General features: G+C 47.2%; 3 protein-coding genes across 4 annotated transcripts; 2 read left to right on the top strand and 1 right to left on the bottom strand.

Annotated features, from left to right (window-relative positions):
• Positions 1-1940: 1940 nt before the first annotated feature.
• On the top strand, positions 1941-6455 carry LOC144130402 (neprilysin-1-like). Its single transcript, XM_077664328.1, has 2 exons — positions 1941-2445; positions 4591-6455. Exons 1-2 carry the CDS (start codon positions 2062-2064, stop codon positions 6436-6438), a joined length of 2232 nt encoding a protein of 743 aa, XP_077520454.1. The 5' UTR covers positions 1941-2061; the 3' UTR covers positions 6439-6455.
• A 1200-nt stretch (positions 6456-7655) lies between these two features.
• On the top strand, positions 7656-17477 carry SAK (polo like kinase SAK). Its single transcript, XM_077661944.1, has 11 exons — positions 7656-7891; positions 8446-8541; positions 8606-8704; positions 9603-9830; positions 9959-10047; positions 10377-10582; positions 11367-11500; positions 12084-12429; positions 14808-14941; positions 16108-16190; positions 17067-17477. Exons 1-11 carry the CDS (start codon positions 7760-7762, stop codon positions 17251-17253), a joined length of 1734 nt encoding a protein of 577 aa, XP_077518070.1. The 5' UTR covers positions 7656-7759; the 3' UTR covers positions 17254-17477.
• Positions 17438-27173, bottom strand: M6 (neuronal membrane glycoprotein M6). Of its 2 annotated transcripts, none has more exons than XM_077661946.1 (4): positions 26789-27173; positions 24583-24751; positions 23351-23649; positions 17438-21275 (listed from the first exon to the last, which is right to left on the bottom strand). In XM_077661946.1, the coding sequence occupies exons 1-4, from the start codon at positions 26790-26792 to the stop codon at positions 20980-20982; spliced, it is 768 nt and encodes a 255-aa protein (XP_077518072.1). In that variant the 5' UTR covers positions 26793-27173; the 3' UTR covers positions 17438-20979. The 2 variants fall into 2 exon arrangements, with proteins under 2 accessions (XP_077518072.1, XP_077518071.1); XM_077661945.1 differs by lacking the exon at positions 26789-27173 and adding an exon at positions 26381-26576.
• Between the last annotated feature and the right edge of the window lie 716 nt (positions 27174-27889).

Genomic DNA, 27889 nt, shown 5'->3' on the forward strand with positions numbered 1-27889 from the left:
ACCAAGACAAGAAAACTTTGAAGCTTTAGTGGTGGTGATGACGATGGTGACCAAAATCTTATCATGTATTTCTAATCATCACTGCCTTGCTTACGGTGTATTGTTGACGTTGGCGGATGTACAGTCGCATGAGAGGGAACAAATTTTTTGCACAAAATTGCGAATTTTCTGGCTTTTCCTCCACTAACTTTGCGAACGATCGTTGTATGTTATACGCTAAGAAGAAAACTTGTTCGACAACTGCAAAGTAATTGTGCTTGTCACATATAATTATGGAGTAGCTAAATGAATGCTCACGCTTTGTTCCTTGTCATTATGCTCACGACTGTATAGGTGCCATACGAAGGCTCGACGTCAAGTTTTTCCTAAATGCCAAGAAAGAAGATAGATAGATAGATAGATAGATAGATAGATAGATAGATAGATAGATAGATAGATAGATAGATAGATAGATAGATAGATAGATAGATAGATAGATAGATAGATAGATAGATAGATAGATAGATAGATAGATAGATAGATAGATAGATAGATAGATAGATAGATAGATAGATAGATAGATAGATAGATAGATAGATAGATAGATAGATAGATAGATAGATAGATAGATAGATAGATAGATAGATAGATAGATAGATAGATAGATAGATAGATAGATAGATAGATAGATAGATAGATAGATAGATAGATAGATAGATAGATAGATAGATAGATAGATAGATAGATAGATAGATAGATAGATAGATAGATAGATAGATAGATAGATAGATAGATAGATAGATAGATAGATAGATAGATAGATAGATAGATAGATAGATAGATAGATAGATAGATAGATAGATAGATAGATAGATAGATAGATAGATAGATAGATAGATAGATAGATAGATAGATAGATAGATAGATAGATAGATAGATAGATAGATAGATAGATAGATAGATAGATAGATAGATAGATAGATAGATAGATAGATAGATAGATAGATAGATAGATAGATAGATAGATAGATAGATAGATAGATAGATAGATAGATAGATAGATAGATAGGTAGGTAGATAGATAGATAGATAGATAGATAGATAGATAGATAGATTAGATAGATAGATAGATAGATAGATAGATAGATAGATAGATAGATAGATAGATAGATAGATAGATAGATAGATAGATAGATAGATAGATAGATAGATAGATAGATAGATAGATAGATAGATAGATAGATAGATAGATAGATAGATAGATAGATAGATAGATAGATAGATAGATAGATAGATAGATAGATAGATAGATAGATAGATAGATAGATAGATAGATAGATAAAGAGGAGGAGGGAAAGGCAGGGATGTTAACCAGAAAGGGGTTCCGGTTGGCTACCCTGCACTGGGGAAGAGGGATTAGGGGGCTAAAAGGAGGAAGAGAGAAGGGGAAAAAGGCATAACACACACACGCACAACGTTCTCACAATTTGTCACTCAATCCAGTCGCTCTCAAGTAGGCAAAGAGTGTCTTGTATGCCTTGAGGGCAGTCGACTGCTGTGGCCACGGACCGAGGATCTTTTGCTCTGTTAATGGGCGAGGATCGAGGCGGTCCAGGGCACAACACAGTGTATGTCTTGCACTCGTCAATGCAGGGCACTCACAGAGAAGATGAGCGATGGTCTCCTCACAACCACAGCTCTCACAGACAGGGCTGTCGGCCATCCCCGTCCGGAAAGCATAGTAATTGGTAAATGCAACACCGATCCATAAACGGCGTAACAGTGTTGCGTCGCGACGTTCTAAGTTACGCGGAAGACGAAGGCACAGTTCAGGGTCCAGTGCCTTGAGGCGGAGGCCAAGCAAGAAGAAAGATAAACAGAAAATCCGTTCCAAGGACCCGCCGAGTAAAGGTTGCAGAGATCTAAGAAGCGGCTCGGGGAAGAAAGAAGAAGGTGCTATCATCGACATTGCCTGCTGAGCCCACAACAAAAATGGCGGCACAATAGGGCCAAGAAGAACGGACGTTCGACCAGCGCAGTGCCTGCAGCCTTCCCTCCGAGCACAGGCATCGAGACGGCAGCATGCACCCGTTGGCTGTCGGCAACCGGCCGGAGCGGCTGCACGAGCTGACGTGCGACCTGAACCGGCCGCGCGTCGTCGTGGCGGCCGTGGTGTTGGCCAGCTTTCTCATCTCCGCGTTAATCGCCATCGGGCCCCACTCGACGCGCATGGAATACGTGAAGGCGCACCCGGCCTGCAAGTCGGCCGAGTGCACGGCCCTGGCCCAGGCCATCTCGTCGAGCGTCAACCCGCGCATCGCGCCTTGCCAGAACTTCTACCGGTTCGTGTGCGACGGCTGGATCAAGACGCACCCGGCCCGCGATGCCGAGCTGCGCCGCCTCGTGCTCCGCGAGCTCGCCGACGAAGTGGCCGCGTCCCAGAAGAAGGCCCTCATCTCCACGCAGGTACGTTCTGGGCCACTACGAAGAAATACGGCTTCGTACAGAGACCAGAACACTTCCAGAACCAAAACACTTTTAGCTCAGGCTGAATACGCAGACGTGGCAGTTCAAACACGTTGGAGTCATCGTGAACACCCCTACGCGCCTGAAGTGTTTCGCCCGGCTCCGCAAACTGCAACAAAGAACCAGGTGGCCAGCTGACGTTCGCATTTCAGGGAATCCCGCTGGTACTTGCTCCGGAGCTACCAGCCATGTATCACACATTAGTTGTGTATATGTTGAGCTGCGCTCTTACAGACCCTATACGAGCAGTGCAAGAGGGGCGAGGACAAACGTAGAACCTGCGTACACATGGCGTAGGACTACACGTGACCGCTGAGTCACGTGACTGCGCAGCCACGACCTGCAGAAATTTTATCCCGCACCAGCAGGGTGGAAGCGGCAGCGGAACCTGTTTGCAACAGTACGCAGAGGAGGTGTTTCGACAACCCCTCGCCCGATGCAAAGGTCCAGCTTTTATTCGCAAACGGTTGCTTGCGGGTAGGGGAGCAGGGGGACACTATAGTTTTGCACTTAAGAGGTAAGTGGGTGCTCGACCGCCACGGACGCTGTTCTTATGTGTCGATGTCGTTCGCCTGTCGCGATATTGTTCAGCAGCTCGGGCGTTCGGCTACTGAGCTTGACAGTCAAGGCAGCACCGGTAGCACATCACTGGAGGCGAAATGGAAGAACGCCCATGTACTAGGTTTCCGTGCACGTTGAGGAACCCTGGTGGTTGAAATCACTTGGGAGACCTCCGCGGCACAGCACATAGCCAAGAGTGTGCCCTTTAATAATTTATTAGCCGGGAATGCAGCAATACAGAAAAGAGAGGCGAACAAAATAATTCAGATCTCGAGTTTAGCTTTTCATTGGTTTTTCCGCAGGCCAACACAGCAAGGTTTATGACAATCTGGCAATAATATGCATTATCTCAATAATGGTGAATTAAATATGGATGATTACGCAGCAGCAAAAGTTGTTGCTGACTTCTCTGTTCTTTAAAAGTTTAGGAAACGTTCATGAAGCTTATGAGAATATATATATATATATATATATATATATATATATATATATATATATATATATATATATATATATATATATATATATATATATATATATATATTGGTTTAAGCCAGTTTCCTATGCCAGCCAGGACCAAATACAACATTACAGAGAGAGTGAATAAATTGCTAATCTTGACTGAAGTATTCAAGTAACTTGCTGACAACCTTGTTCCTTATAGACTATTAGTAGGATCGACTGCGGATGCTACTTTCTGACAAGATACTACATGTCGTGTAGTGGTGAACGGCACTATTTTTATTTTGCGAATCAGAACTCTTATACTTCAGCTCACACCTCGTATGCAGCACTCTGAAACGTAGAGCCCTCACATCCCATCAAGGTCAAGGAAGACTGCAAATAGCCCCTCAAATATTTCAGCAGTGTTGTGACTATTTTTAAACAGTTGAGGGTGTTTTGATACTACAGCGAGCGTTTCATTCACTGGTTAAACCAGAGGAGAAAGTCCGCGCGAACACAGCACTGCGGAGGCCTGTTGCGTAGTGATCCGCCACCTCTAGTTAACATGGCATCCGTCGAGTCTCCTGCGCGCAGCAGCAGGACACTGCTGCTTTTTCCTTCCCCGTGATGGAGCCACCAGTCGCGGGATGAGAGGCATGGAAGAACACATTTTGCAGCGCAGGCCGTTATGCGTTAGCAGCCAAACTTTCGATATATCCTAGGTTGAAACACGAAAGTTCGTTATATACGAGGTAGGTTCGTTATATCCGAAGCCAACACGCAAAATTTCGTTGTATCCGAGGTAGCATCTTTCGTTCGTTACATTAAAGGTAACACACGAAGGTTTATTATATCCGAGGCTATGAAAGTTCGTTATATCCGAGGTAAATGCACGCTAAAGTTCGTAGTACTCGAGGTGTATACAAAGTTCGTTATATGCGAGGTGACCACGCGTCTCGCATGACTGTGGTCGCCATCTCCGCTTGCGCAGACCTTTCTAGACAAAAACGGCGAGTTTTGAGATGACAGTCGGCGTGGCGTGCAACCTGTGCCAAACAATGATGACCGAAAACTTCGCAGGTCCCAGCTCGAGGTCAAGACGCCTTCCAGAGGCTCGCTTACGTCTACCAGTCGTGCGTACGCGTGGAGAAGAACGATCCAGACGGCATCCGTGTTCTCAAGGAGTTTTTCGGCTTCATCGGTCTAGAGTGGCCTCAGGTGACAAGGACTCGTTCCCTGGACGTCCTCCTGACAATGGTGAAGCTCTCTCTGCAGTGGGACATTCCCACACTGATCTACGTCACCGTCAAGCCGAGCCCTTTCGACCGAGCCAGGCTTCTTGTAGCCATCGACCGCGGCACGATACTGGACAAGGGTCAAGCAGTGCAACGGAAAGCCGCCGTCCGCAAGATTGCGTCACTGGCTGGAGACATCCTTGGCGATCCTGGACAGGCCGAAAAAATCGAGTCTGCCGTGGTGCTCTGTGAAAAGTATCTCCGCGATCAAGCAAACAACGTGCGCAAGACCGCCCGTAAAAGGAGTCTCGAATTCAGGCGGGTCCTGAGTTTCAAGGAGCTAGAGGCTATGACATTCGTAGACGAAGGCACCCTCTGGTTAGACGCAGTCAATGCTCAGCTATCGGCTGGGCACCGCCTGCCGCCCAACGAGCAGCTCATCCTTGAACACCCAGACCACGTGATCGCGACGGCGAGGCTTATCCGGAAGCCCGAGCTGGCACAAAGCCTTCTCTACTACCTCGGCTGGTTGCTCTTCCAACAGCTTGGCCCAAAGGCGGCGCTGTCAATCCGAAAGACGCAGTTCCTGCTGGACCGACAGGTGCAGTCCACGCAGGACAATGTGGCTCCGGCCGAGCTCAACCTCTGGCGTGTCTGCATGCGAGAGGCGGAAGACCTGATGCCCACCGCTTTCAGCGCGCTGTACGTGCAGCAGCACGGTGCTGCTGCGGAAAAGCCCAAGTTTGACGTCAAGGCCATCGTCGACCACGTGCTGTGGGTGACCACGGAGACTGTGCGTCGAGTGCGCTGGATGGACGAGAAGACCAAGTCCAAAGCGCTGACCAAGCTGAAGAAAATGCGCGGCCTCATCGCTTTCCCGCAGTGGATGCGCAACAGCTCGGTCGCACGTGGCCTGGACTCCGAACTTCCAGACCTGAGCGAGCACTACTTGGCCACCTGGCTGCGCGTCAAGGAGGCCAAAAGCTCAAGACTGCGCAGAGGCCTCCGGGATAGGCACCAGGACGACCAGACGTACCACTACCGAGTGTCTCAGGTGGGCGTCCGCTACTACGCAGACGAGAACCGGCTCATCGTGCACCCTGCCGTGCTGTCCGTGCCTCTGTACGCTTACGGAGGGCCCGTTGCGCTCAACTACGGTGCCCTGGGAACCATGGTGGCGCGTCAGGTGCTCGGCGCGTTTGATAGCGACGGGTGCAACTACGACGAATCCGGCAACGAAGACCACTGGTGCTCCTCCGAGTTCCGCGAGGAGTTGCAACGAGGCATGACCTGCTACAACGACCAATGGGAGGCTGCGAGCGCCCGCGTGCCCGGAATGGCGGCTCACAATGACACCTGGAGCCGCCTGCAGTTAGCTGCAGATACCGAAGGCCTACGGGCAAGCCTGCGCGCCTATCGGCTCCTCGTGAAGAACCTCGGAGGTGATCGCTACGATGAGGCTCTGGCCGGCCTGAACTACACTCCAGAGCAGCTATTCTTCCTCAACCGGGGAATGCTCTATTGCGCAAATCTCAACCTGCGACTGCTGAGAGAGAACAGCCGGGAAGACATGCTCGCCGCGCACGAGTACCGCTGCAATGTGCCGCTGATAAACATGCCAGACTTTTCCAAGGCGTTCAGCTGTAAACCGGGAGACCTCATGTACGCGAGAAACAAGTGCGCCATATGGTAGAGAAATAAAAAAGTGTCAGTGAGTACAACTGCATGGTATACGTAGTCAGTCTCTCCTGGATTGTAGTAATGAGAATTTACATCCATTCATGAGATTTGGAAGTCACAACGTGCCTATTTAATGTTGTCATTGGTGACCTGATAATTAAGCACTTAAGTGGTCCCTATTATTCCACCCACTAGGCTTTGCAGCTGTAACCATATATACACATATATAAAAGCCGCATGCAGTAGGTACAGAGGCCGTATAAAGACTGCATAGTTTACTCTTGCGACATGAAGAGGAAAAAAAACGGTTTCTGTAAGCGGTCTTCAGAAGTGTGCGGAGCACTCAAACGCTTTCTCGGTAGTGTGTATAACAGCGACAGCAGTGGCTATTAGCGCAAAAATGATCGAACGGTGCAAACGCTACACATTGTGGCCGTGTCCGCAACGCAGCTCGCCAACGCAGAAAACGCTGAATTGACAGTGTGCGATAGTCGTGTCGTGCAAGATCAATTGCGGAATTAAAAGAAGCGTCGCTGACTTATAAGTGTATCAAGAACACCTTGTGGGCCAGTAACGAACTTGAGTAGCCACCCAAACATGGGAGACCTCATACTAGCCACCTTCCTCGTGGAGAGAAGCATCTGCTGGACGCTCTTTAAAGGAAACCACCAGTGCAATGCAACCATGGGCGCTTAATTGCGAAGATAAAGATTCATCCATTTTTCTGATTTCCCCCTCTCTACCTATTTTTTCTGATTTCCTGCTGTCTCCGTCGATGTCAGCTCACAGCTTCACAACAGATGTGGTTGCTGCAGTAGTGGGACAGAGGGCGGAGCGATAAGCAGGAAGATCTGCGCGGAGAAGGGGGTAAAAGCTGGTAGTCACGATGAGACAATAGACCGGTTAACGGTTTGCACCATTGGAGATCTGTGTTTTGCATCGACAACGCTGTAACTTTTGAAATGACGCCCTATTTTTACACCCTAATTACAACTGTGGCTAGTAACCTAACTGGCGTACAATCAAAAAGTTACTCCGTCACTGCGGCAAAAATAAGAAAGCAATAAACATGCGCTAAGATTTGGCACCAAAATACTTTGCAGTTAAGTAACTTGCACGCATAAGACTTAATTACAGCCTAAATGTTATCAAAAACGAAGAAAATAGATTCTAAAATTGAATAGCAAAACCAAAACTGAATAGTTGTTGGGAGTCAATCCTATCCAATGCAATCCGATGTGAGATTGCCGCGTATGTTGCCGCTTCAATTTTGAACTTGTGAACACGAACAGCAGCTGTCACGAAAAGCTGCTGACCAGCGTTGATATGGTTGTATGTCGCAAAGAAGCGGCAGTGTACTCTCGCACGATTCGTGCCAGCCATCCGTGATTACAGTGCGGGACTACATTCAGCGGGAGATGGTCTTCTCAACGGATGGCTCGGCCAAGCTTGGGGACTCCATACAGGCAAGTAGATCTTGACAGTCGCGCTGACATTGTGATTTGTAAGCTTGGGAAGTACTAAAATGCTTCGTAACATGCACAAGCTTTTATTACATATCTGTACAATGCGCAAACTTGGCATTTACATTCAAGATATGGTGACATGCCCAATACGCACCTACAATATAATTAAGAAGTGTCTTGTTTTACATTCGCGATCGACATCCAAGCCCATCGTGCTTGTAAATTCAGATTGTTTTCGACTCATAATACAAGGTTTCTCATCTCTGTCGCAGTAGTGGTCTTGCCCCGACTGTTGAACATTGCATCCATAAAAAAAGCTAACGTAGCAGTTTTGTGGTAAATGTTTTGTGCCCCGAACTTCCTAGCCATGCATGCATTGGGCGAACGTCTAGTGTAGGGTCTCTCTTGTACCACGATACCTGTAAACACTGCAGTAGAGTTTTGCCATAGCGAACATCTAGGCGCCTTGTGAGGGCTTCGCATGTGGCTAGTTTTGTATCTGCGTACATCTGGACTTTTGTTGCTATTACGTGCTGTTTTGTCTTTCCGTGCAGGATTACGAAGTGTTCAACTTCCTTGGAAAAGGTGGATTCGCAGAGGTGTACCGCGCCAGATCAAAGCTGAACGGACTCGAAGTGGCGATAAAAATGGTGGGTCAAGCTGCGGGTTGAGCAATGCGATCATTGAGACCAATCATTGCCTTTTTGTCGCTAGGTCGATAAGGGCGTCCTGAGGCGTACCGGTGTCAGCAGCACTAGGGTGCAACAAGAAGTCGCCATCCACTCCAGGCTGAAGCACCCAGCTGTTGTTGAGGTGAGGGAGGAATACTTATGGCGATGTGTTTAGTTTAAAGGCTATGAACGACGCACGAATATCGCACTAATTTTACTTTTTTCGGCAAGTTATCAGTTTTATTGTGATATTAGATATTTTCTCTTTATTCTCTAGTGTCATTATGTGGCATCTCACTTCTGAAGTGCTGCTCCTGAAATGAGATTAAGGTCAGTAATCTTGAAAGAAACCAGACAGTCTTCCAGTGAGAGAAAGCCTCCACTATAGACAGGGAAATGTTTGCTCACTGTCACGGTTACAACCGGTGTCACAACATATGCATGGCCAACCAGCATGTCTGAACAGTGTGTACAACTGCTGCCAGCATTTTGCCTGACTGACTTCATACACTGTCATTTATCAGTAATATAGAAATAAAGGAGCAAAAGCTAGTTCCTCAGTCAAGTTGCAAATGTTGAAAAGAAACAGTAGACTTCAGTGTGCATAGATTCTATATCTCTAATCAGAACTAGTGGTCTCCTTGCATGATGTCTGGATCAAATTCAGTAGATCTTTGCTAATAATTGTCTTTTTCTTTTTTCATTCAAGCTTAATGCAGGATGCACAGGCTTGATTAGCACCGCATGTTAATCGCAAAGGCCATGTGCAGTCTCTAAGTGGCATTGCATTGGACTAATTCTATTATGCTGGTGACAAATTACAGAAAAATAATTTTGTTCTAGTGTACGGTGTGCACTTGATGTTTAAATTTGAAGAGGAGTTTGGTGCAGTATGATGTTTGCCACTGTTGGGTCAGCATTGGTTATGCATTGCTTATCTAACAACGGGAAGTGAAATGAATGAGCAGGGCTATGCAGGAATGACTTTGCTGCAGCAGTCTGCATTTGTCGTGAGCGACAGCCTTGTTGTTGCATTGCAGTTGTACAACTACTTCGAGGACCGCCAGTATGTGTACCTTGTGGTGGAGTATTGTCCGGGCGGAGAGTTGCAGAGCTACCTGAAGTCACGCAAAGGCCCGCTCAGCGAACCTGAGGCCAGCCACGTGCTGGCCCAAGTAGTGTCGGGCCTCCTCTACCTGCACTCACACAACATCCTCCACCGGGATCTGAGCCTCTCCAACTTGCTGCTTACCCGAGATCTTGATGTGGTGAGAATGTGCAGCACCCCGAAACACACAGTCGTTATTGTCATTGGCGCATGCTTTTATTTTATATAGCACAGTTTCAGTTTCATACTGTCATAACCTGTTAATGCTGGCGTTTCTGTCTTCCTCAGAAAATTGGCGACTTTGGGCTGGCTACACAGCTGAAGAACCCGTGGGAGCGTCACACTACGCTGTGTGGCACGCCAAACTTCATGTCTCCGTAAGTGACTTCAGATCGGTCATGACAGTCCTTATTACAGCTGTAATACTTTAGCTATAAGTTATGTATATAAGCTCAAACTGACAGCCTTGATTTTTTACCTGGATCTCTTTTCTCCTTCCCCTTTATAGCCCCTCTTTTCTTTCCCCCTTATTCTGGTTAGCTTCCCTGGCTTTCCTTCCTCACTACCTGTTTTCCTCTTCCAGCACAGCAGTAAATGTTTTTCTTTTGCATGCTTTGAAATCAAAGCTTGCATAACTCTACTGGAGTACACCTGCACATAGCTAGTGCTTGTGGCCAAGACTGATTTTTCCACTGTCTGTATGCAGGGAAGTAGCTTCCCAGAGTCCGCATGGCCTGGAAGCAGATGTGTGGAGCCTCGGGGTGATGCTGCACACATTCCTGCTGGGTCGGCCACCTCCCCACAACTGGGCGGCCTGTTCTATCGAGCTGCCCAGCTCCCTGTCTCCGGCTGCTAGGCACCTGCTCTGCCAGCTGCTGCAGAGGAACCCGCAGCGAAGGATTCCCCTGCGATGTGTGTACTCCTTGCGTGCCAGAACAAAATAGTAGCCTCATTTGCTGACAGTGCTAAGGAGAAGGTTAATCTGAACAGACTTTGACAGATCTTTAAAACTCGTCTTCAGCTGAAATCTTGAACTGTGAGCAACAGAGGCTCCATGGATAAGACATTCCACTGTTCAGCATGAAACTGCATGTCTAATTCATGGTCCTGCCAACTGTAATTTGTGCTGTGCCAGAATGCCGAACAGTTGTGAACTGAGACTTTGGTGTGGAAGTTCCTCTGGAGCTGACCACAATTTTGCCCCTTATAGGCCTGGTGCTTCTTGTTGAATGATTTCTGCCTTTGTAGCCAAGTTCGCAGCCACTGGTATATCTCATGGTGCCATGTGCAGATGATGTGTTTACTATGTGAAGAATGGCACAGCAGAACTCGATGAGGATGAGGAGAGTACACACACACACACACACACAAGGTGTGTTTAGTGGCACCATGGTTTTTTTTGTTGGACAGGCACGTAGCATTTCCGGTTGCAAGTTGTCAACCATAAGGGACTGCTATGAAAGCATCTATAAGAAGGAACACAAACTTCTTTTTGTGCATCTTTTTTTTTTTCCCCTTATCTAATTCAGTGTACCTGAAGTCATGTCACAAATAGTTAAAGAGCATGGCTTCTCATTCTTATATATAAAGGCTCTTGTTGTATAGCTTGTTCAATTCAGAGAGGATCCCAGAGCCATTTTTTTTTGTTTGCTGTGAAGCATAACTGTCTGCCTGTTTATCCTCCTTTCTCTTGCAGCAATTCCAGAACAGGCATTCATGAAACAACATGGCCAGCCCCTGCGACCGCTTTCCTGCACAGTGGAGCCACCCAAGAAACCACTGAACACTGTAGGCCTTCGCCCAGCAAGTCTCTGGGCACGAAATATGAAGGTGAGATTTGTGAGCTTGTGCTTCTGACTCTGTTGAGTGTTGTTTTTCTTGCCGTTTTATGTAGGCTCGCTGCAGCTCAATGCCTTTTTTCCATTCATGCATTGGTCCCGTGCATTGCAATGAACTAGCATGGGCTCACCGAACTATTCATAGAGTACAGACTCGAGTGCAGCACTCCTTCTTGTCTGCCGTAAATGCTGGTCAAGGTGGCAGAGTTTGGGAGGCAAAAAGAAAGAAGAAAATTTCGTGTATCTTCAGACCTCTTCACATTTTCCAGTCATTTGCTAGTCTGCCACTAAAGTGCAGTTTGTTGCAAGTTTAGGAAAGGATGGCAAAACCATTGACGTAAACAAGTCTGCAGGTATTGCCCGACATGTCCTGTGTTTGAAGTACAGCTAGTGTACACAGGAGGTGATTGTAGACAGGGCAGGACCTTTATTGATTAAATACAGTCGTCTCTTGCGCTATGGATGCATTTTAAAGCTCCTTATGGCTTTCAAAACCGACGCTTCACGAGTCTGAACTGCCGACCATCGTGAGTATTGTTTGTGCTTATCATGAATATTGTTGATCCCTGATGCAGTTGAGCATCCTGGAGGATGGTGAAGTATGCATAGAGTTCCTCAGTACCGACCAGACAATGGTCGGTCGTGTTCTGCGAGTGTCTGCGGATGGCACTCAAGTGCTGCTGTACCGACCACCTGTGGACCGTGCCTCCTCCTCGCTGGATGGGCCGCCGGCGCCAGTGCCAGCGGGCTGCCGACCACGGCCCTGGAATGCCCTTCCACGCCCCTACTGGCCCAAGTACGCCTGCGCGGCCCGCTTTGTTGCTCTGGTGCGCCAGAAGACGCCCAAGATCATCTTCTACGCCGACAGTGCACTCTGCATCCTCCTCGGCAGTGGTGACTTTGAGGTCAGCTTCTACTCTGGTAAGGAAGCCACTGTGGGCAGACACAATTTGCAGTTTCATATTCCTTATGCCTTGAACACCGGCATAATGGTTGGTTGAATGCCAGAATTTACATTTTCATGAGTGGTTGATCTTGCACACGCACTGACCACTAATGCTATAAGGTTCCCGTTCAACCTCGTTAGCCAAACATGAATATATCGAACTCGAAAGGCATCGCAAAATAGTTCGATAGATCGATAATTCGATACATCAAAAATTTATTGGCAGCTATGTTTATCAGAGACTTGGAAGCGAGAATATATAGCTCTCACGGCAATGACGCGCCAATCGCCAGCGTGCTGGCAGCACTCCGCTCACTAGGAGCTGCTATGTCTAACCTGCTTCGCATCTAAGCCACTGAGACAATGTTTAGGAAGTAACACCGCACTGGCAGTCTGTGAATTGTCGCTCATGATCAATTTCTTAAGGCGGAGCCCTTGGAAATGCCATTGTCCTGCGGAAAAACATTTGTCGGACAGACTGGTCAGTGTTTGAATACAAGAATGAGTGAACACGATAGATCACTACAGTCCGCAACGGCCAGTAATTTAGCCCTTCATTGCAAGAATTGCGAATCGAAGAAATGTGCACCTTTGTTGAGCAGAACACGCATAATCAAAAAATACAGATCTCAGAAAGCAAGGGAGGTGTTTGAGGCGATGGCTATCAGGCTTAGGGGTCAGAGTTGGGTCAGCAAACCATCTGTTAGATTGCTTAAAAAGGAAATTGATTATTTGTTATTTGGCGTGGAAGTAGGCATTCACTGTGCCATGTATTTTCCGGGTCTCTTTTTATCTTGCCTTTCATCTCGTGCTGCTTTCTTCATTATATAATTCATGTAAAGCGGAATAAACCTAAGTTGATAGTCAGTACTTGTGGTGTCAGTTCTTTCTTGTCTTGTGTGTTGCGCTGTGTAAAACCGCTTCTAAGTATGTACCAACTTGCCCAGATTTTAACACATTTTTTTTCTGGCTGAGGCTTCTGATGCTATCACATTAATATTTCAGTCTCACCAATGTACACCTCTTTGTTCCACGGCTCGCATAGGCCTCTGAGCCTAGAAAACGAGTCTTAGAAGAATAATGTCATAAAGGAGAGGGCGATATATAATTCCAAACATTTAGCCCCATTTTCTTGGAGCTGAAGCTGATGACTGCGGTAAATAGATTAGCTTCTTTGCATGACGCAAGAACATGCTGCTCGCAACAGCGCCGCTACACGACTTCCCTGCATGCATGACAGAGGCGTCTTTTGGTGGAGAATGGATGCGCCAGACCGAAGGCAATCGGCGCTTTGATCATGGCCGCCTTTTAGGCAATGGAAATCATTGTGCACTTACGTTTTCCCCCACCATCACTCATATTCGATTTGTGAAACCAGCATGATGTCGATACTGCCAAGCACGCTAAACGCATTGCCAAACGGCAACACTGTACGACCACACCGCAAATATGGAAATTAAACTGCATCCAGCACCCGAGAAGCACAACACAATGGAGTGGGAAAGTTGGAGAACAGGGCAGCTTCAATTATGTTGGCAAATCTGCCGAGGTTTTGTGGGCCGTGCGCACCGAACTTGCATGATTATTGTTCAGCGGGTCATGTACTCTAGTTTTGGCGAGGATGGGTGTGCCAGTGACAAAAATTTGTCATGCCCGAACTGACGAAGAGCCCGGAGAAAGGCTTCATGCGGGCCAGGCTTGAGGCCAGAAAAGTTTAGCGCATGTTTTGTGCGGTGCAGAGCCAATTATGCTCAGTAATTCCAGTTTGCCTCATCAAATGTCTACGGAACACTTGAGCACCATTACAAATCATGCGGAACAGCCAGTGAAGTTCATTGGAGTTGGTTAAATCCCCTCGTAAGACACTCTTACATTATAAAAACAAGATATATGGCATTCTGTAGGAGATCCTCAGAGGAATAGCTATTGCTCTGTTACATCCATCATTATAACAAGGCTTGACTGTAGTACGTTTTGGAACAAGAAGTTTTAAATAAGCCTTAAATGGCTAACTGTTTTAGAGCATAGCCCGAGCTAGTAGGTGAGAGATGTCCGCTGTCACAAATGTGCATTGTCAACCACATGAAGCCATCATCTAGGCACGATAATGGAACAGCTTTTACTTGTCCGTCACAGAAATGAATTTACACAAATTTTTCATGATCATGCAGTGACTGCAGATACACAAATGCGGTTTGTTATCGTTTTCAGAGAGCAGTCGTCACACATTAAAAGACTTCTCATTTGGCTGTTCTCACTCGAGTTGTCCCGGTCACAACTGACAGCAGGAGTGTGTTCATGCGCACTGCTGTGTGCAGAAAAATCAAGAGTGCACCTGGCATCTTTCTCGTAGGTTCAAAAGTTGTGCATGGTGGTGAGCAAGTGAAGTTTACCGAAGCGTCGGGACATGAGCAGCAGTTGACCATGCCTGTAGACGCCAGCTTGCTTACACCTGCCCAGGCTGACCTGTGGAAGCTCACCTGTGAGGCAAGTACGCCTGCACTCTTTCCTGCTTGTTTGCGCACAGCCCGGAACGCATTAGTGGTGTGCATTCAACACAACTGCTCATGCAAGGCCTGCTTTTATGGTGTGTGGTTTCTTGGGTCGGTATTGAAAGGGACCGTGGACAACTCAATTTTCGTTCTTCGCAAAGTTTCAATGCCTCTTTCTAGCTGTTGTCTGAAAGAAAAAGATACATTTATTGCAAATTTATTTTCTCGCACGAACGATTCAAACACATGTGATTGGCAGGGTAGCATAGCGTTGCAGACCTCAGCGCCACAGCGAGAATGTACACTTTCTGTCTATCTAATGCCAGCTGCATTTCAACGGAAACTAATGCTGAAAATCGCCAACATTTGCCTGCTCTTGTGTGAAAGTGGTTAAAACATCTTAAGGCATTAAGGAGCGACTGCAGTATGATGAGACATTCACGAACCGTTGTTCTGAAACCTTTGGGTTGGAATGAACAGCTTTTTGAGGGTGAAGATGATCTGCAGCGAAGTGCTCCCTCACTGCAGTTCTCGAAGTGCACTAGCCATCAACATGAAAACGTGGTAGCAGCAACAGCATTGGAAACTACAAGCCAAGCCTCGTTAAAGGGGCTGCGAAAGGGGCTCTAATAAAGTTGCAGTATTCCTGGGATGTTAAAGCACACCGCTTCACTGTCCAGGAAGAATTTTTTAATGCGGTTTGTAGAAGCCAAGTTATCTAAGTCAAACTTTGCATTTCAGCATCTCCGTGCCTTTCCCTCTCCTCTCGTCACTTTTTGCACACTGGAAGGCCAGCGCTTCTGTGCCAGCCCTATCTCCGGGGCCAGAGCTTCCTGACCCACCAGAGCTCCATGGCTTATTGGCTGCAGCCATGGTAGCTGCCCGACATCCGAAAGAATAGCCATCTCTCAACTTGTGTACGCAGGTGCAAGCGACGGAGGAGAGTACGAGCAAGAAAAAGTCGCCGGGAAAGGCTCACCAACTTTTGCGCGATTGTGGAATCTCTGCTGCATGTAGCAGTGTATTATTTGGCTCAGGTGTCCATGATGACACAATGCAGTGATTGAGCGAGTTGATGTGCTGTCCTCGGAAGGTGTTTCAGAGCCCCTTTAACATGCTGGCAATTGCATGCCAACTACTGGATATATCGCCTTGTTTCAGTATCACAGACGCTGTGTGGCCTTAGAGTCAGCATTGGAGGCCACTGATGAAGGATGGAACATATATCCAGCAGTGTTTGGCCGGTAAGCTATTCTTTGTTTTCCCACTGTGAGCAATGTGAACAGGTCATGATGTTGTCGCTTACAGTGCACAGTAACAATATAATGTGCAATAACATAAATGGAGGAAGTAAATCAGGTGCTATCCAAATGCTGTATTTATCTGAATGTAATGCAAGCATGATTGCAAGGTGAGGGTAGACTTGGTGGGTGTGAAACAGGGAGAAAAAAAAAATTACGCAAATGTAACACAAGGAACAAGACCGCCGTGTCTTCAAAGTTGGCCAGTTTAAGATTAAGTGTACCGCAAAAAAATGCCTTTCCTGTGGCTTGTCTTCACAGGAAGGCTGGCTGAAAACTGCTGAAAAGATCAGATAAGGCTGCTACAAAAATAAGCAAGGTCTCTCGATGTGCAGGCCTTATGCTTGAGGCCTCTATGTAGAAACGAAATTTCTCCCATTCGCTCAACTGTGCAACAAGTCGTGCGTCCCGGACATCTGTGGCCACTTTCAATAACACTTAAACGAGTTGTCATCTTACACACAAAGCCGCTGATAAATTGCACACCATCATGCGAGTTCGATGTCATCGTAAAGAGAGTCAGAGACTGGTGCCGACAAAAGCATGCGAGAGCACCTTTTCACATGCAGTAGCAACGCCAAGTACTTTCAAGCGCACTGTGCGGATTAACGTTGTTAGTGTGCGATATCGGAAGTGCTATGGACATTGGCCGTGTCCACCAAGCTTTATAAAACAGAGGCCTTTACATCTCGCGTGTTCCATTGCGTTGCCTCCAAATAAGTTGTGGGCTGTTGTGTATGTTACGTCGGAAATGCAAACCAAACCTTGAAGCACAAATGCTGACTGAAGTTTCACCCCTTCTGTGGGAACATTTTGCAGGCGACCACAGAGCTGGCAGAAACCAGCTGGCACCAAGTCTGTGGGTTCGTGTTGCTTCTCCAAAGACTATGGCAGTGCTCTGTCTCCCCTGGGAAACCTGGGCAGTTGCTTCACTGGAGGAGGAACTTGCATGTCAACGCCTACGATGCCCCAACAAAGTCTCACGCGGATGAACCGTTTTTTGTAAATAAACCATAGCCTGCCATTTTATTGGTCGAAGAGAAGGTACGTCACACTTGGGCGACTCTCAGCACAAAGTAGAGGCCCCTTGGACGGAAAGCCAGCCATCTCCTGGCCCACTAGAACACCGCAGTGAAATCACAATGCTGAAACCGGCATAAAATGGAATAATCTTGAGATGCATAACTGCACGCAGAGAGAAAAAAAATAAACGAAAGATCATTACCATCAGACTCCTTTCTCAATAAGGCAGGACTATCCACAAAACTTCACAAGGATGTCACTTCTCCACACATGCAAATATTTCATTCCCAGTGGCCCTGAAAATTTTCAGAGCACACATCAGTATCGAGCACTGTGCTTGCAAGTGTGTTGTAATGCCACACCATCCAAAAGGGAATGTGTCCAAGCCATATAACAATGCATTACTAGGCATGTGCAATGCCACCTACTTTCCGCTACAGCACATTGCTGCTGTCAAAATAACCACTCATGTTCAAGTAACACGTGGAATGAAACACCACTAGCACTCTTTGTAGCACTAGGCACATCAAGAGAAAACGTTATATATGTGAACAGATGTAACACATGCCGAACATTTAGCTCAGCACCTCAAAAGGCGTCAAACGTTGCTAGCACACCTTGCATTTGCACATTTGCAGAGATGCAGGGTCATCCATGTTTAGGGTGAACATGCAAGCGTGTGCTTGCGCTCCTGAAGCACCAGTGTATTCACTGCAGCTGCGCAACAAAGCTAAGTTTCAGATAATATGAAGCACTATGTCCTGGCGCCTCTGCGCTTGCACCGCTTTGCTTCAATGCGTGGCCACATAGACACACTGGCATGCCAGTTAAGGAGCGCAGCCACACACGTGTTCACCCCAAGTGTGGATAACCCTGTGCATACCTGTAACCCATGACACTCATTCCCTGCAATACTCTAAAGTTACAGCCGTGCTATCATGAGCCAATACATCCAAATGCTGCACAATCACTGGCATGCCTAGCAATGGGTTCCTCTGCATCTTTCTTACAACAAAACGAAGTGACGCAGAGGATATATACTTCACCAAATCCTCAAGAGCACAGACCAAAATGGTTACCAGGACAAAGCTCCACTTTCTAGGCACTGCACAAAATTAAGTGTAATCAGTGGACATACAACCTTCCTAAAAGAGCATGCTGTCCACCCACAGGTGTGACCTTTGAATGGCAGTTTGTAAAAAAAGACACTCGACAGAATCACCGAGTTCGGATCTTCAGCGCCCACTGTCACAAAGGCCAGTTTCAATTCTCATTAATCAGGGATGCACACTTCAGAACCAAGCAATATGGTGCACGGTAGCAGATCTTCACTGACGCAGCTGGCAGTAACTGGGAAACAGAGAAGTGTCGGCACAGAATGAGAAACTAAAATGTAACCTTTCCTGGCCAGTTAAAGTAGCGTGCCTTTCATGGCCTAAAGCCACCGTGCTAAAGTATATTCCACGGTACTGGACAGAAGAGTATGAAAGCCACACATTTCGGTTCTGCTACTAAGGAGCAATGCAGTGTTTCACATGCCTAGCACTGCTGCTGCCAACGAAGTACAAGAAATAAAAAAAAACCTATGTGGCACCTTACCTAAGAACCTCCCTGCTCTTCTTGCCATGTGCTTTTAAGCAATGAGTACAAAGGTAAAACAAAAGCACCAGTAATTGCACGCAGTTTCGAGCATTTGAGCCAGCAATTGCATGCTGTATACTTCACCGTAAATAACGGAAATGGCTCAGCATTTGAACTCCCACTGTATCTGGTTCACGATGAGAAATGGAAGATGCTGACCATAACATTACAGCATCCGATTTCGAACCAAGATGGTCAAAAGCAAAATGCGAACACAAAATCGCGGCAGGGGGTAAATGTGCATCCTGGGCACTAGAATATTTTCTGCAATGCAATTCATGAACAAGTGCACTATCAAAATTGTAAATACTAAATGTCGAAAACAAATGGAAAATGCCATAATAATAATGTGGCCTGTGCGTGATTAGGCACCCACGAAAAAGGATTTCCACAGGAACACGAGACACTGCACACAAACTTTCTGCACCATGTTTCTGGAAAATGAATAAATGAAGGACAGATCACAATGCTCAGTCATCATAAGCTGAATTCATATAATGATCCAGACGTTCCGTCTATACCCTCCAAGCCACCATTGAACACGGATATCTGAACGAAAGGTGAACTACCTAGCAAGAAACACATTGGTTTAGGGATGTTATTGTAGTGATCACAATACGTTTGCTAAGCTCAAATAATAGCCAAAAAAATCATGAAACATGCTTTCTTTACCAAGCTCCTGCATGACCCAATTTCATCATCACACAGACGGCTACTCTCTTAAGTAACAGCAGACTGAAAAATTGCAGATAAAAAGGATCTGCATGGATTTCAAACAATAACACCTAGCTACATCTCTGTTTTCAGATGTGACAACAAAATGCCACTACAGTAGCAATCATACAATTTAGAACTGCACTGAAGCAGTGATAAAAAATGAAAACTTGAGAATGATAAAACTTCCAGTGACACAACTTAAAAAAAAATAAAAATATTTAATGGTCTTATTAGGACTGTATGGATGCACGGAGCCTAGCTGTACTCATGGGAAAAACAATGCATTTTTCCTATCACTTGAAACAAAAGGAAGATGTTAAACGGAGCCACACCACTCCTTTTGGGACACACAATCAACAAGCTGCCAAAACGTTTGTCAAATTCAACATTCTGCCATGGCTTTCTTTCACCTCTTGGCATCAGCAGTGTGTTAAAGAATGCAGCACAATACTTAGTCAAGTGTAGCTTGAGCAACAATGCTGACGCTCAGGTAATAGTAATGGTGAATTCCAATCGCAGGCCTGGAGCGGTCTGTACTCTCTGTGACAGAGCGCCTGAATCCGGCGCAGAGCGCGCGACCTGAAATTGCGATTGGAGTACACTTGCTCTGGCCAGAGCATGTAGGTGGCGCTCGCGAACTGCTGGAGGAAGTACCCGTCATTCCTTTCGCCTACCCGCGCTTTTCGCACGATTCACTTTTGAGCCCATAGCGGCGTGCGAAGTTGATCGTCTGCTACGGAGCGCGAAGAGGAGCCGGCGCGGCGGACGCGACAAGCTGCCGGAAATGCAGGGCGCCGCTAGCGCCACTGAAAAAGAAAGTCACGCAAACTTCCGGTCGAATCCGCCGATTTCGGCGGAGCAATCTCGGCTCGGCAACCGCTCCCTGTCTACGATTGAAAGACACGATCCTTGGCTCAAATCTGCGTTTGGAATACAGTTGCTCCGAAAAGAGCAGAAAACGTTGCTCCCTAAGTGCTCCAACTCTGCGATTGGAAGTCACCATAAGTTACAAGTGCTCCTTTCCTTACTGTCCTTTTTTTTTTTTTCTATAATGTGCCTGCCAGCACTCCTCTCCTGTTGTGCGGAAAACCAGGCAACAGTTACGTCTCATTTTAGGCGACACAACAAAAACCAGGAAATGTGACCGGGACATTAAGGAAAGGGTCCACAGATGTGTTTCAGAATCGTTTTAAAAGAAAACATGAAACGAGATGAGCACATCATAGTGCAGGCAATATTGAGGTCATCTACCATGTCGTGGATGGTGGCACACTCGCACCGAGAGGGAATAGACGCAACTCTGTGAAAGAGGACAGGGACCACGGCAGTGGCGGCGGTAGATCACAGGCGGTCAGAAGCGGTCTTTAGAGCCCAGTGTGGTCATCTCGGTGTCCTGCAAGTCCTGCAGCAGCTGCAGGTCAAGCAGCTTCTGCTGGTCACGCAAGTGGGCGTAGTTGGCTGCCAGACACATGAGGTGCTGCACCAGGCCCAGCAGCACCAGCAGAGCGGCTGCTGCTGCCAGCCACAGCAGTAGCCCCGAGGGCTCCACCCAGTCCTTGCAGAACTCCTTACGCCGCGCCCCACATAGCTCCAGCAGTGGACGCCCTGTGTGCTGCAGGGGCGTGCTCTCCTGGCTCACCAGGAAGTCTGCATGGTCACCATCCAGGACAGACTTAGAACCCCTTCCCACTGTACCGGTGTTCAGCACCAAATTTTGTTGCCACACGACAGGTTTGATGAAACACCTGATCTGATTAAACACCTCGCAGTGCAGTGTGTGTGAAACCAAGGTCACTGAGCTTTAGCGTGCAGAAAACATTGCACCCACTGGCACTCGCCAATGCTTGCAGAATGTGCCAGCGTGCTTTGGGACTTGCTCAAGACCGATCACGTTCAGGACAGCTGAGTGGAGCTGTCACACCACAAAGTGAAGAGTGTCTCAACCAACCTGACCATGCGAATCAGCAAATTATGACCATAGAAATGTTTGGAGAGAGAGATAGGCTTGAACACAGTAGAAGTAATGATGGAAATGTGGTGTGACAAAGAGAGGATGATGAAGAGCAAAGAAATGACAGCACTGGTCCAGTCATTTCTCTTCCTCATCATCCTCGCTTCTTTTGTGCAGCTTTTAAATACATGCTGCAAACTCTGCCCTACATGGGTCCTCCGAATGCTCACACACAAGTAGTCAGGAGCACGTGCTGGTTCGCCAGAACGTACAGCACCAATACAAGGCTAAATATACGAGTTTCCTGGGTTTCATTACTGCTGGAAAAACAATGTCAGCACTGCAAGCCTAAGCCCGAGTCAAACTGGCAGTCTATAGTGGTGACACATGAAAACATCAAGGTGCAACCCTTAGAGGGTATCATAATGTCTTCTTCCAGAAAACAAAGGGGGGGTGATCTTCCTGTATCTTGCAGCCTGGAGAGGCTGTATAACTCTGAACCACAGGGCAACCCCGACTACGCTAGAGGCATGGATTTCTAAAGTAAGGTAGCATGTTAATGCAAGACCCAATACTAGCTTGAAGACCATGTAGCACATCAAATCAGCAATCCTGGTTGTGAAATGCCCAATGCAGCTACTATTCACAACTTTTATGGGCTATAGAGGGCGCCACTAGAAATTTAATATGGCTGCCCAAGAGGCGATCAGGGAGGCATGCTAGCCTTGTGTCGTGCTGAGCTGCGCTCCACTAGATATCAAATACAGTAAAATCTGGATATAACGAAATTGAGAAAAGTTCACAATTTTTCTTAGGTGAAAAACGTAGCGCAAAGAAACGAGGACACAGAAAGACGGACAACACACGGCGCTTTGTGTTGTCCGTCTTTCTGTGTCCTCGTTTCTTTGCGCTACATTTTTCACCTTGAAGTTATGAACCAACAAGCCCAAGCATATACCCTTCTGAATTTTTCTTACTTGCAGGTTTTCGTTACATCCAGTGTATCCTGAACTGATTTGCTTTAAATAGGGGTGTGTGATTATTTGAAATTTCGAATCGAATATGTTTGATATTCAGTTCGCATTCGTATTTCAGAAACTGTTATTCAAGAATTTCCAAATATTCGAAAATTCGCAAATACTCGCCAGCGATCCATACCACACAGATTTTCATAAATTCAACCTTGGCAAAACCACAACATCTGGGCAAATTATTTCATGATCGAGTTTAAAGTTTGAGAAAAACAATACGAAGGTCCTGTTCCCTTTTTTCTCCGTTGTTTATCGCGTGGACCGATCACATTCCGACGCCACTAGGCTTGACCTCGTGCAAAATTCCGCAACTGGGCTTTCCAACATATCACGTGCTGCGAACAAGATGGCCGATGGCATGCTTCGAACAGTTGCAACATGAAAGCGCATTTATTTTTAACCTTCCATAAAATGTTATATACTTAATGCCCAGACCCATGGCAGTCATCCTGTCGCCTTCATAACTCTCTGAGCGTGACCTCCGCCATCCCGTTTTGGTCAACTATGACAAGTGGGAAAGCCTACTTACGGAATTTTGTGTGAAGCACCCGAACGGGCGAGTTGAGCTGTCACAACAGGCAAGCAATCCTGTAACAATCCCGCCTATTGCACGGTGCACTGTGATCTGCAAACCACGTTCTAAGTGGGTGTAACTGCCGACATGACAACGATCGGTGTTTGGTTCGTTCAAAAGCAACTCCTGCATGCCATACACCTTTGTGGTCAGGTGTGGTACGTACCGAACAGCCTCAGGTCAAGGCACTGCTGCTCGTGCCTCAACTGGTTGCAGAGGGCCCCCGCAAGAGAGCAGAGGAGAGCAGCCAGAGCCATGAACAGGGCCAAGGCAACCCACGCCAGAAAGGCCAAGTACGAGAGTGCCAGGAGAAGAGCGCATGACAGGCGGCCGCCCACCCTAGCTCGGTTGCCCAAGCGCTCACGAGTGGGGCCCGTCGTGAGGCAGCCAACGAGTAGAAGGCACAGTTCCAGGAGCCCCATCAACGCTGCTGCCACCAGGGCAGCTGCACGGAGCTCCGAAGGTCTGCAGAGAAGCAAATACCATTGCAACAGGCTTGAAGCTTAGATAACCCCAAACCTCTGCTGATGCAGCCTAACCAGAAGTGATATGCAGTGCCCGCCTCATAATCACAGCCCTGGCAGCAGGCTACCAATATTCCCACACATTTATTGGATGCCGCCCAAGACACTACTGGCACTATCAGGCCACAACAAAACGTGCAATCCAGACTAACGAAGACGATTTGTTTTTAATAATTCTGACAGTCTTTGACTACACAGTAAACTCAGAACCAGCGGCTGGGGTCCTGTTCACATGCCATGCACGAGCAGTACTGGTGATGCAGATATGTTGAAGAGAGAAGAATCTTTTGCAACAACTCTCGCAATTATACACCTTACATCATTAAAAGAAAAAGAAGCAGATGTAGTTTCTTCATCGATTGGATTGTAAAACATTTATTGCGTCGAGAGCAGGTTGCAGGAGACACATACTAGATGGCCACTAGCCCATGACTGGCGGCAACATCACTGGCCCGCTCGATTGCCCGTACTTGATTCCTGGGGTCCCAGCTGACCAGCACAGCCTCCCACCACTCGCGAGAAGGGAGCTGTATCAACTCTGCCGGAGGTGGATCATTTGCACAGTTCCACAGAATGTGGTCGTAAGTGGCCCTTTCACCACATCTATGGCAGTTTGGGTCGTACCGGCCAGGGTACATGAGGGCAAGCACTGCCGGATTCAGATCAAAAATGTCTCTTACGATAGGAGGTGGGGGAGGGAGGAAGACACAGTAGCAATACTACCTCTTGTGGTATTACTGCGACCACAATGTATGCAGACCTATGGTCTGCCAATGTGCTCCTTCAGGGAGTGCTTTCACAATACACACAATGCAGTTATAAGATTAATCTGCTGGAAACATACGTACACACCAAGCAAGTCAATCACACTCACCCATAAGGTGACCGGCGCTCGAAGACCACCTCTAGCATGCGCAAGGTGGAGTCAACCTGCCGCAGCACGGCGCCAAGGAAGACAGCCACCCCAGCACAGCACATGACAGTGGCCACCAAGGTGGCAAAAGGCACCCGGGAGAGGCAGCGCAGACATGACCGCCGGCAACCTGTGCAGCACGTTTTGCCTTGTACAAAACTGGAACTTCGCACTTTGCCATGTTCTGCACTCAGCTAAAACTGCACAACTTGTGGCACAGTTTTGCACAACATTTAAATGTCGCACTTTGAACATACAATAGACATTTGGGGCATTTTCATCACTGACAGATAAATCTTTCAGCTGCACTTGAACGGCCTAACAACTATCATTCCCAATACTGAATAAATTGGCTTGGTTTCTGGTTTATGGGGGGTTTAACATACCAAAGCGACTGAGGCTATGAGGCACGCCATAGTAAAGGGCTCCAGAAATTTTGACCACCTGTGGTTCTTTAACGTGCACTGACATCACACAGTACACGGAACTCTAGAATGTTGCCTCCATCGAAATTCTACCGTCACGGACGGGATCATACCCGTATCTTTCAGGTCACCAGCCGAGCACCAAGACCACTGAGCCACCACGGCGACATTAATAAACTGAAACTTTTGGTTCCAGCATTTTTAGTTCAAGCAAAGAGAACCTTTCTGAGAACTGGTGCTTGGGTCGCTGCAAAATGTGGCTAGTACAGACGAGCCATAAAAACAAACCTGCGCTTAATTTAATTACCACTTGAGTTTCATTAAACTTGCAAGTTTAAAAGTGCCCCATCTTTCTGCTCTAGCTAACCTACTCGTGAACTATAATGTTGCTGGGACATTCGCTTGCTATTTTGTTTTATTGCAACAGCTGTATGAAGATCCCCATCCTGCGTTGTCCAAGGCTCAGCAGTCGTGAAAGCCACAGGGCCATCGCGGCGGGTGGAATATCTCCACAGTGCACGTCCGTGTGGGAGGGGTGTCGTGTTCGTTGAAGATATCATGCCACCTTCGAGATCAAAAAAAAAAATTGTTCGCGATCTCAGGCTCGGTTTAAGCATCAGAAAAATTGCAAAGTTCACAAAGGCGCTCCATGTTCCTGCCCTCCAGTGCACCACGCCTCAAACGCTTTCAAACTGCGTTTTCAGGCTTTTACATCATGTGCAGATCAAATGTAGCAGACTATAATTTGGTTCTGTCTGGATTTTGCTACGCTGCATTACGATCTGCAGCTTTACTACAAGACTTTCTCGTGAACTTAGTGCTTTTATGCATCTGCGGCAAAACTCGTATTTCGCATGCCATTTTAAAATCACACGTAAGTTTAAAAACGCAAATAATATACAACTTATCTGATAGCGTGCTTTCGAACCATTCCGCCAACCTTTTAGCGTGAAGCAGGACTTGGCGTTGCAAAAGCGCAGCATCAGGCAGCACTCGCGACAGCATAAGCGCAACGCGATTTCATATTTCAAATCGACAGTTTATTATTGGCGCTGACGTAGTAGTGCCTTAGTGACGCAGCAGCGAAACAAAGCCGAATGGCCAACTACACAATGCGCCATCGATGTTGGCCTCCGATCACGCCGAAGTTCATCGATAGCTCCAAAAGCAAGCACCCCCACAGCGAACAGTACCACATATAAGTGCCGTAAACGGCCCCTATTCGGCACCGACATATGCATCAACAACCGCACCGAAAGTCCACGCTAGTGCATAGGCGAGCACAAACTCAGTAGAAAGGGTTCATGTAGGCCTACGCAGTGTCAACAACTCACCGATCGCCGTGCATGAACAGCATTTCTTGTCCCTGGATATGCTCGAATACGAGTAGCTTTTTCTGCTGTATGTCATTGCCGATTTATGTTCCAGAAATAGTGGGATAATGCTCGCACATGCAAATAACTTCAGAGCGTGCGACAACTACCTGCTTGTGCTTCTAGTTTCATTGGCTGCTATGCACGACCCCCTCGCCACTTCGCCAAGGGGCAAGCCCACACCCCGCCGCGCGCGTCCCACCGGAGACCACCCCATGGCACGCACATGACGTAACGCGATGGCAAAGCTGTTCTGAAAGCATCGCGCTCAGCGCTTTTACTACCGTATTCAAACGCGCGATGTTTATACAGTTCAAGAGCGCGCTTTCGCGCATCTTCGATAGCAGCAGCTAGAAAAGGCAACCTTACCCATTTGTCCGGTCCGAACTCACTACTGATACGCTCCGAGCTGGACGGCGCGTACACACCGCATCGTGCGTTATCTCCGGTTGCCTGGTGTTACTTCAACAGTTTATTCCTCCTTATCAGTACAGTTCGGCGACACAACCTATGGCATCCGCGCCTCAAGTCCACGGACGTACGACGACGAAATACCGAAACCTTGACTCCATTGGACGCGGCGGAGCAGTCCGACAGGTTTGCTTGTATCCTGTCGCCGTCATAGGAACTGTTTCATATCACAGAAGCTCCACACTCGGGCTGCGGTGTTATGCGTCGAGGCACAAGCTGGACGGCTCAAAACACCTGTTAAGGACGTAGCACACACCCCACTCTGGCAGAAAGCAAACACAACAATGCGGAAACAGACGACGGAAATGGGTCGCGCGCACATTGCTGTCACTAGAGGCGCAACGATCGCAGTCGTCTGCTAAAGGAAACGTACTTGTGTACGGCGTGTACGGCGTGTACGGCCGGGAGGAAAGGTCGCAAGGGCTTATTCAGGCGTATGACTTTATCAAGCCAAATTCTTGTTTTAGCTCGTTACACACTATCAACAATGCTAGACAGGTGTGTCGGCAAGCAAAATTTTGGCCCCAAATAAAAAATAAGAAGAAAGTGTAGTTTTAATGCAGCAGCAGTAACGTACCTTCATTGAAAATTATAGAAGCACAAATAACGTCAGCCATTGTCTATGGCCACAACATAGCAACAACAGGAGCTTCGTCTACCTCAGAGGTGTTGGTAGTAGTAGCTCTATGACCTCAGATTCTGAAAAATGACAAGGATGGCCGGCGGAAATGCTGAATTTTACAGATGCTTCGTGCAGCGCCTTTCTCGTTGCCCGCGCCCTCCCCACAGTCCGAAAGCTACCATTCAAAAATGCAGAAAATTTTCTCACATAGCTGCATTCTTTCTCGAAATACGTCAAACCAACAATTAAAGAACGTTGAATTGACAATCTGCAATTTCTGGTCCCACTTAATTCATGTGCAAAAATTACCTGCCTCGCTTTCTATGCTTCCTATTTCGCGCAGTAATTAAGCTTATATCACACATACGGGCATAAAA

This window comes from Amblyomma americanum, chromosome 4, assembly GCF_052857255.1.
Source record: "Amblyomma americanum isolate KBUSLIRL-KWMA chromosome 4, ASM5285725v1, whole genome shotgun sequence".
Classification (NCBI taxonomy): domain Eukaryota; kingdom Metazoa; phylum Arthropoda; class Arachnida; order Ixodida; family Ixodidae; genus Amblyomma; species Amblyomma americanum.

What these genes read in the sequence shown, in the direction of transcription:
- LOC144130402 (XM_077664328.1), top strand. Translation starts at nt 2,062, where the DNA reads ATGCACCCGTTGGCTGTCGGCAACCGGCCGGAGCGGCTGCACGAGCTG. An exon ending in AGGCCCTCATCTCCACGCAG is followed by an intron (nt 2,446 to 4,590) that starts GTACGTTCTGGG and finishes AAAACTTCGCAG; the next exon opens with GTCCCAGCTCGAGGTCAAGA.
- M6 (XM_077661945.1), bottom strand. Translation starts at nt 26,456, where the DNA reads ATGACATACAGCAGAAAAAGCTACTCGTATTCGAGCATATCCAGGGAC. An exon ending in CTGTTCATGCACGGCGATCG is followed by an intron (nt 24,752 to 26,380) that starts GTGAGTTGTTGA and finishes CGTGCTGCACAG; the next exon opens with GTTGCCGGCGGTCATGTCTG. An exon ending in GAGCGCCGGTCACCTTATGG is followed by an intron (nt 23,650 to 24,582) that starts GTGAGTGTGATT and finishes GCTTCTCTGCAG; the next exon opens with ACCTTCGGAGCTCCGTGCAG.
- SAK (XM_077661944.1), top strand. Translation starts at nt 7,760, where the DNA reads ATGTCGCAAAGAAGCGGCAGTGTACTCTCGCACGATTCGTGCCAGCCA. An exon ending in GCGAAGGATTCCCCTGCGAT is followed by an intron (nt 10,583 to 11,366) that starts GTGTGTACTCCT and finishes TTTCTCTTGCAG; the next exon opens with CAATTCCAGAACAGGCATTC. An exon ending in TGTGGAAGCTCACCTGTGAG is followed by an intron (nt 14,942 to 16,107) that starts GCAAGTACGCCT and finishes GCCTTGTTTCAG; the next exon opens with TATCACAGACGCTGTGTGGC.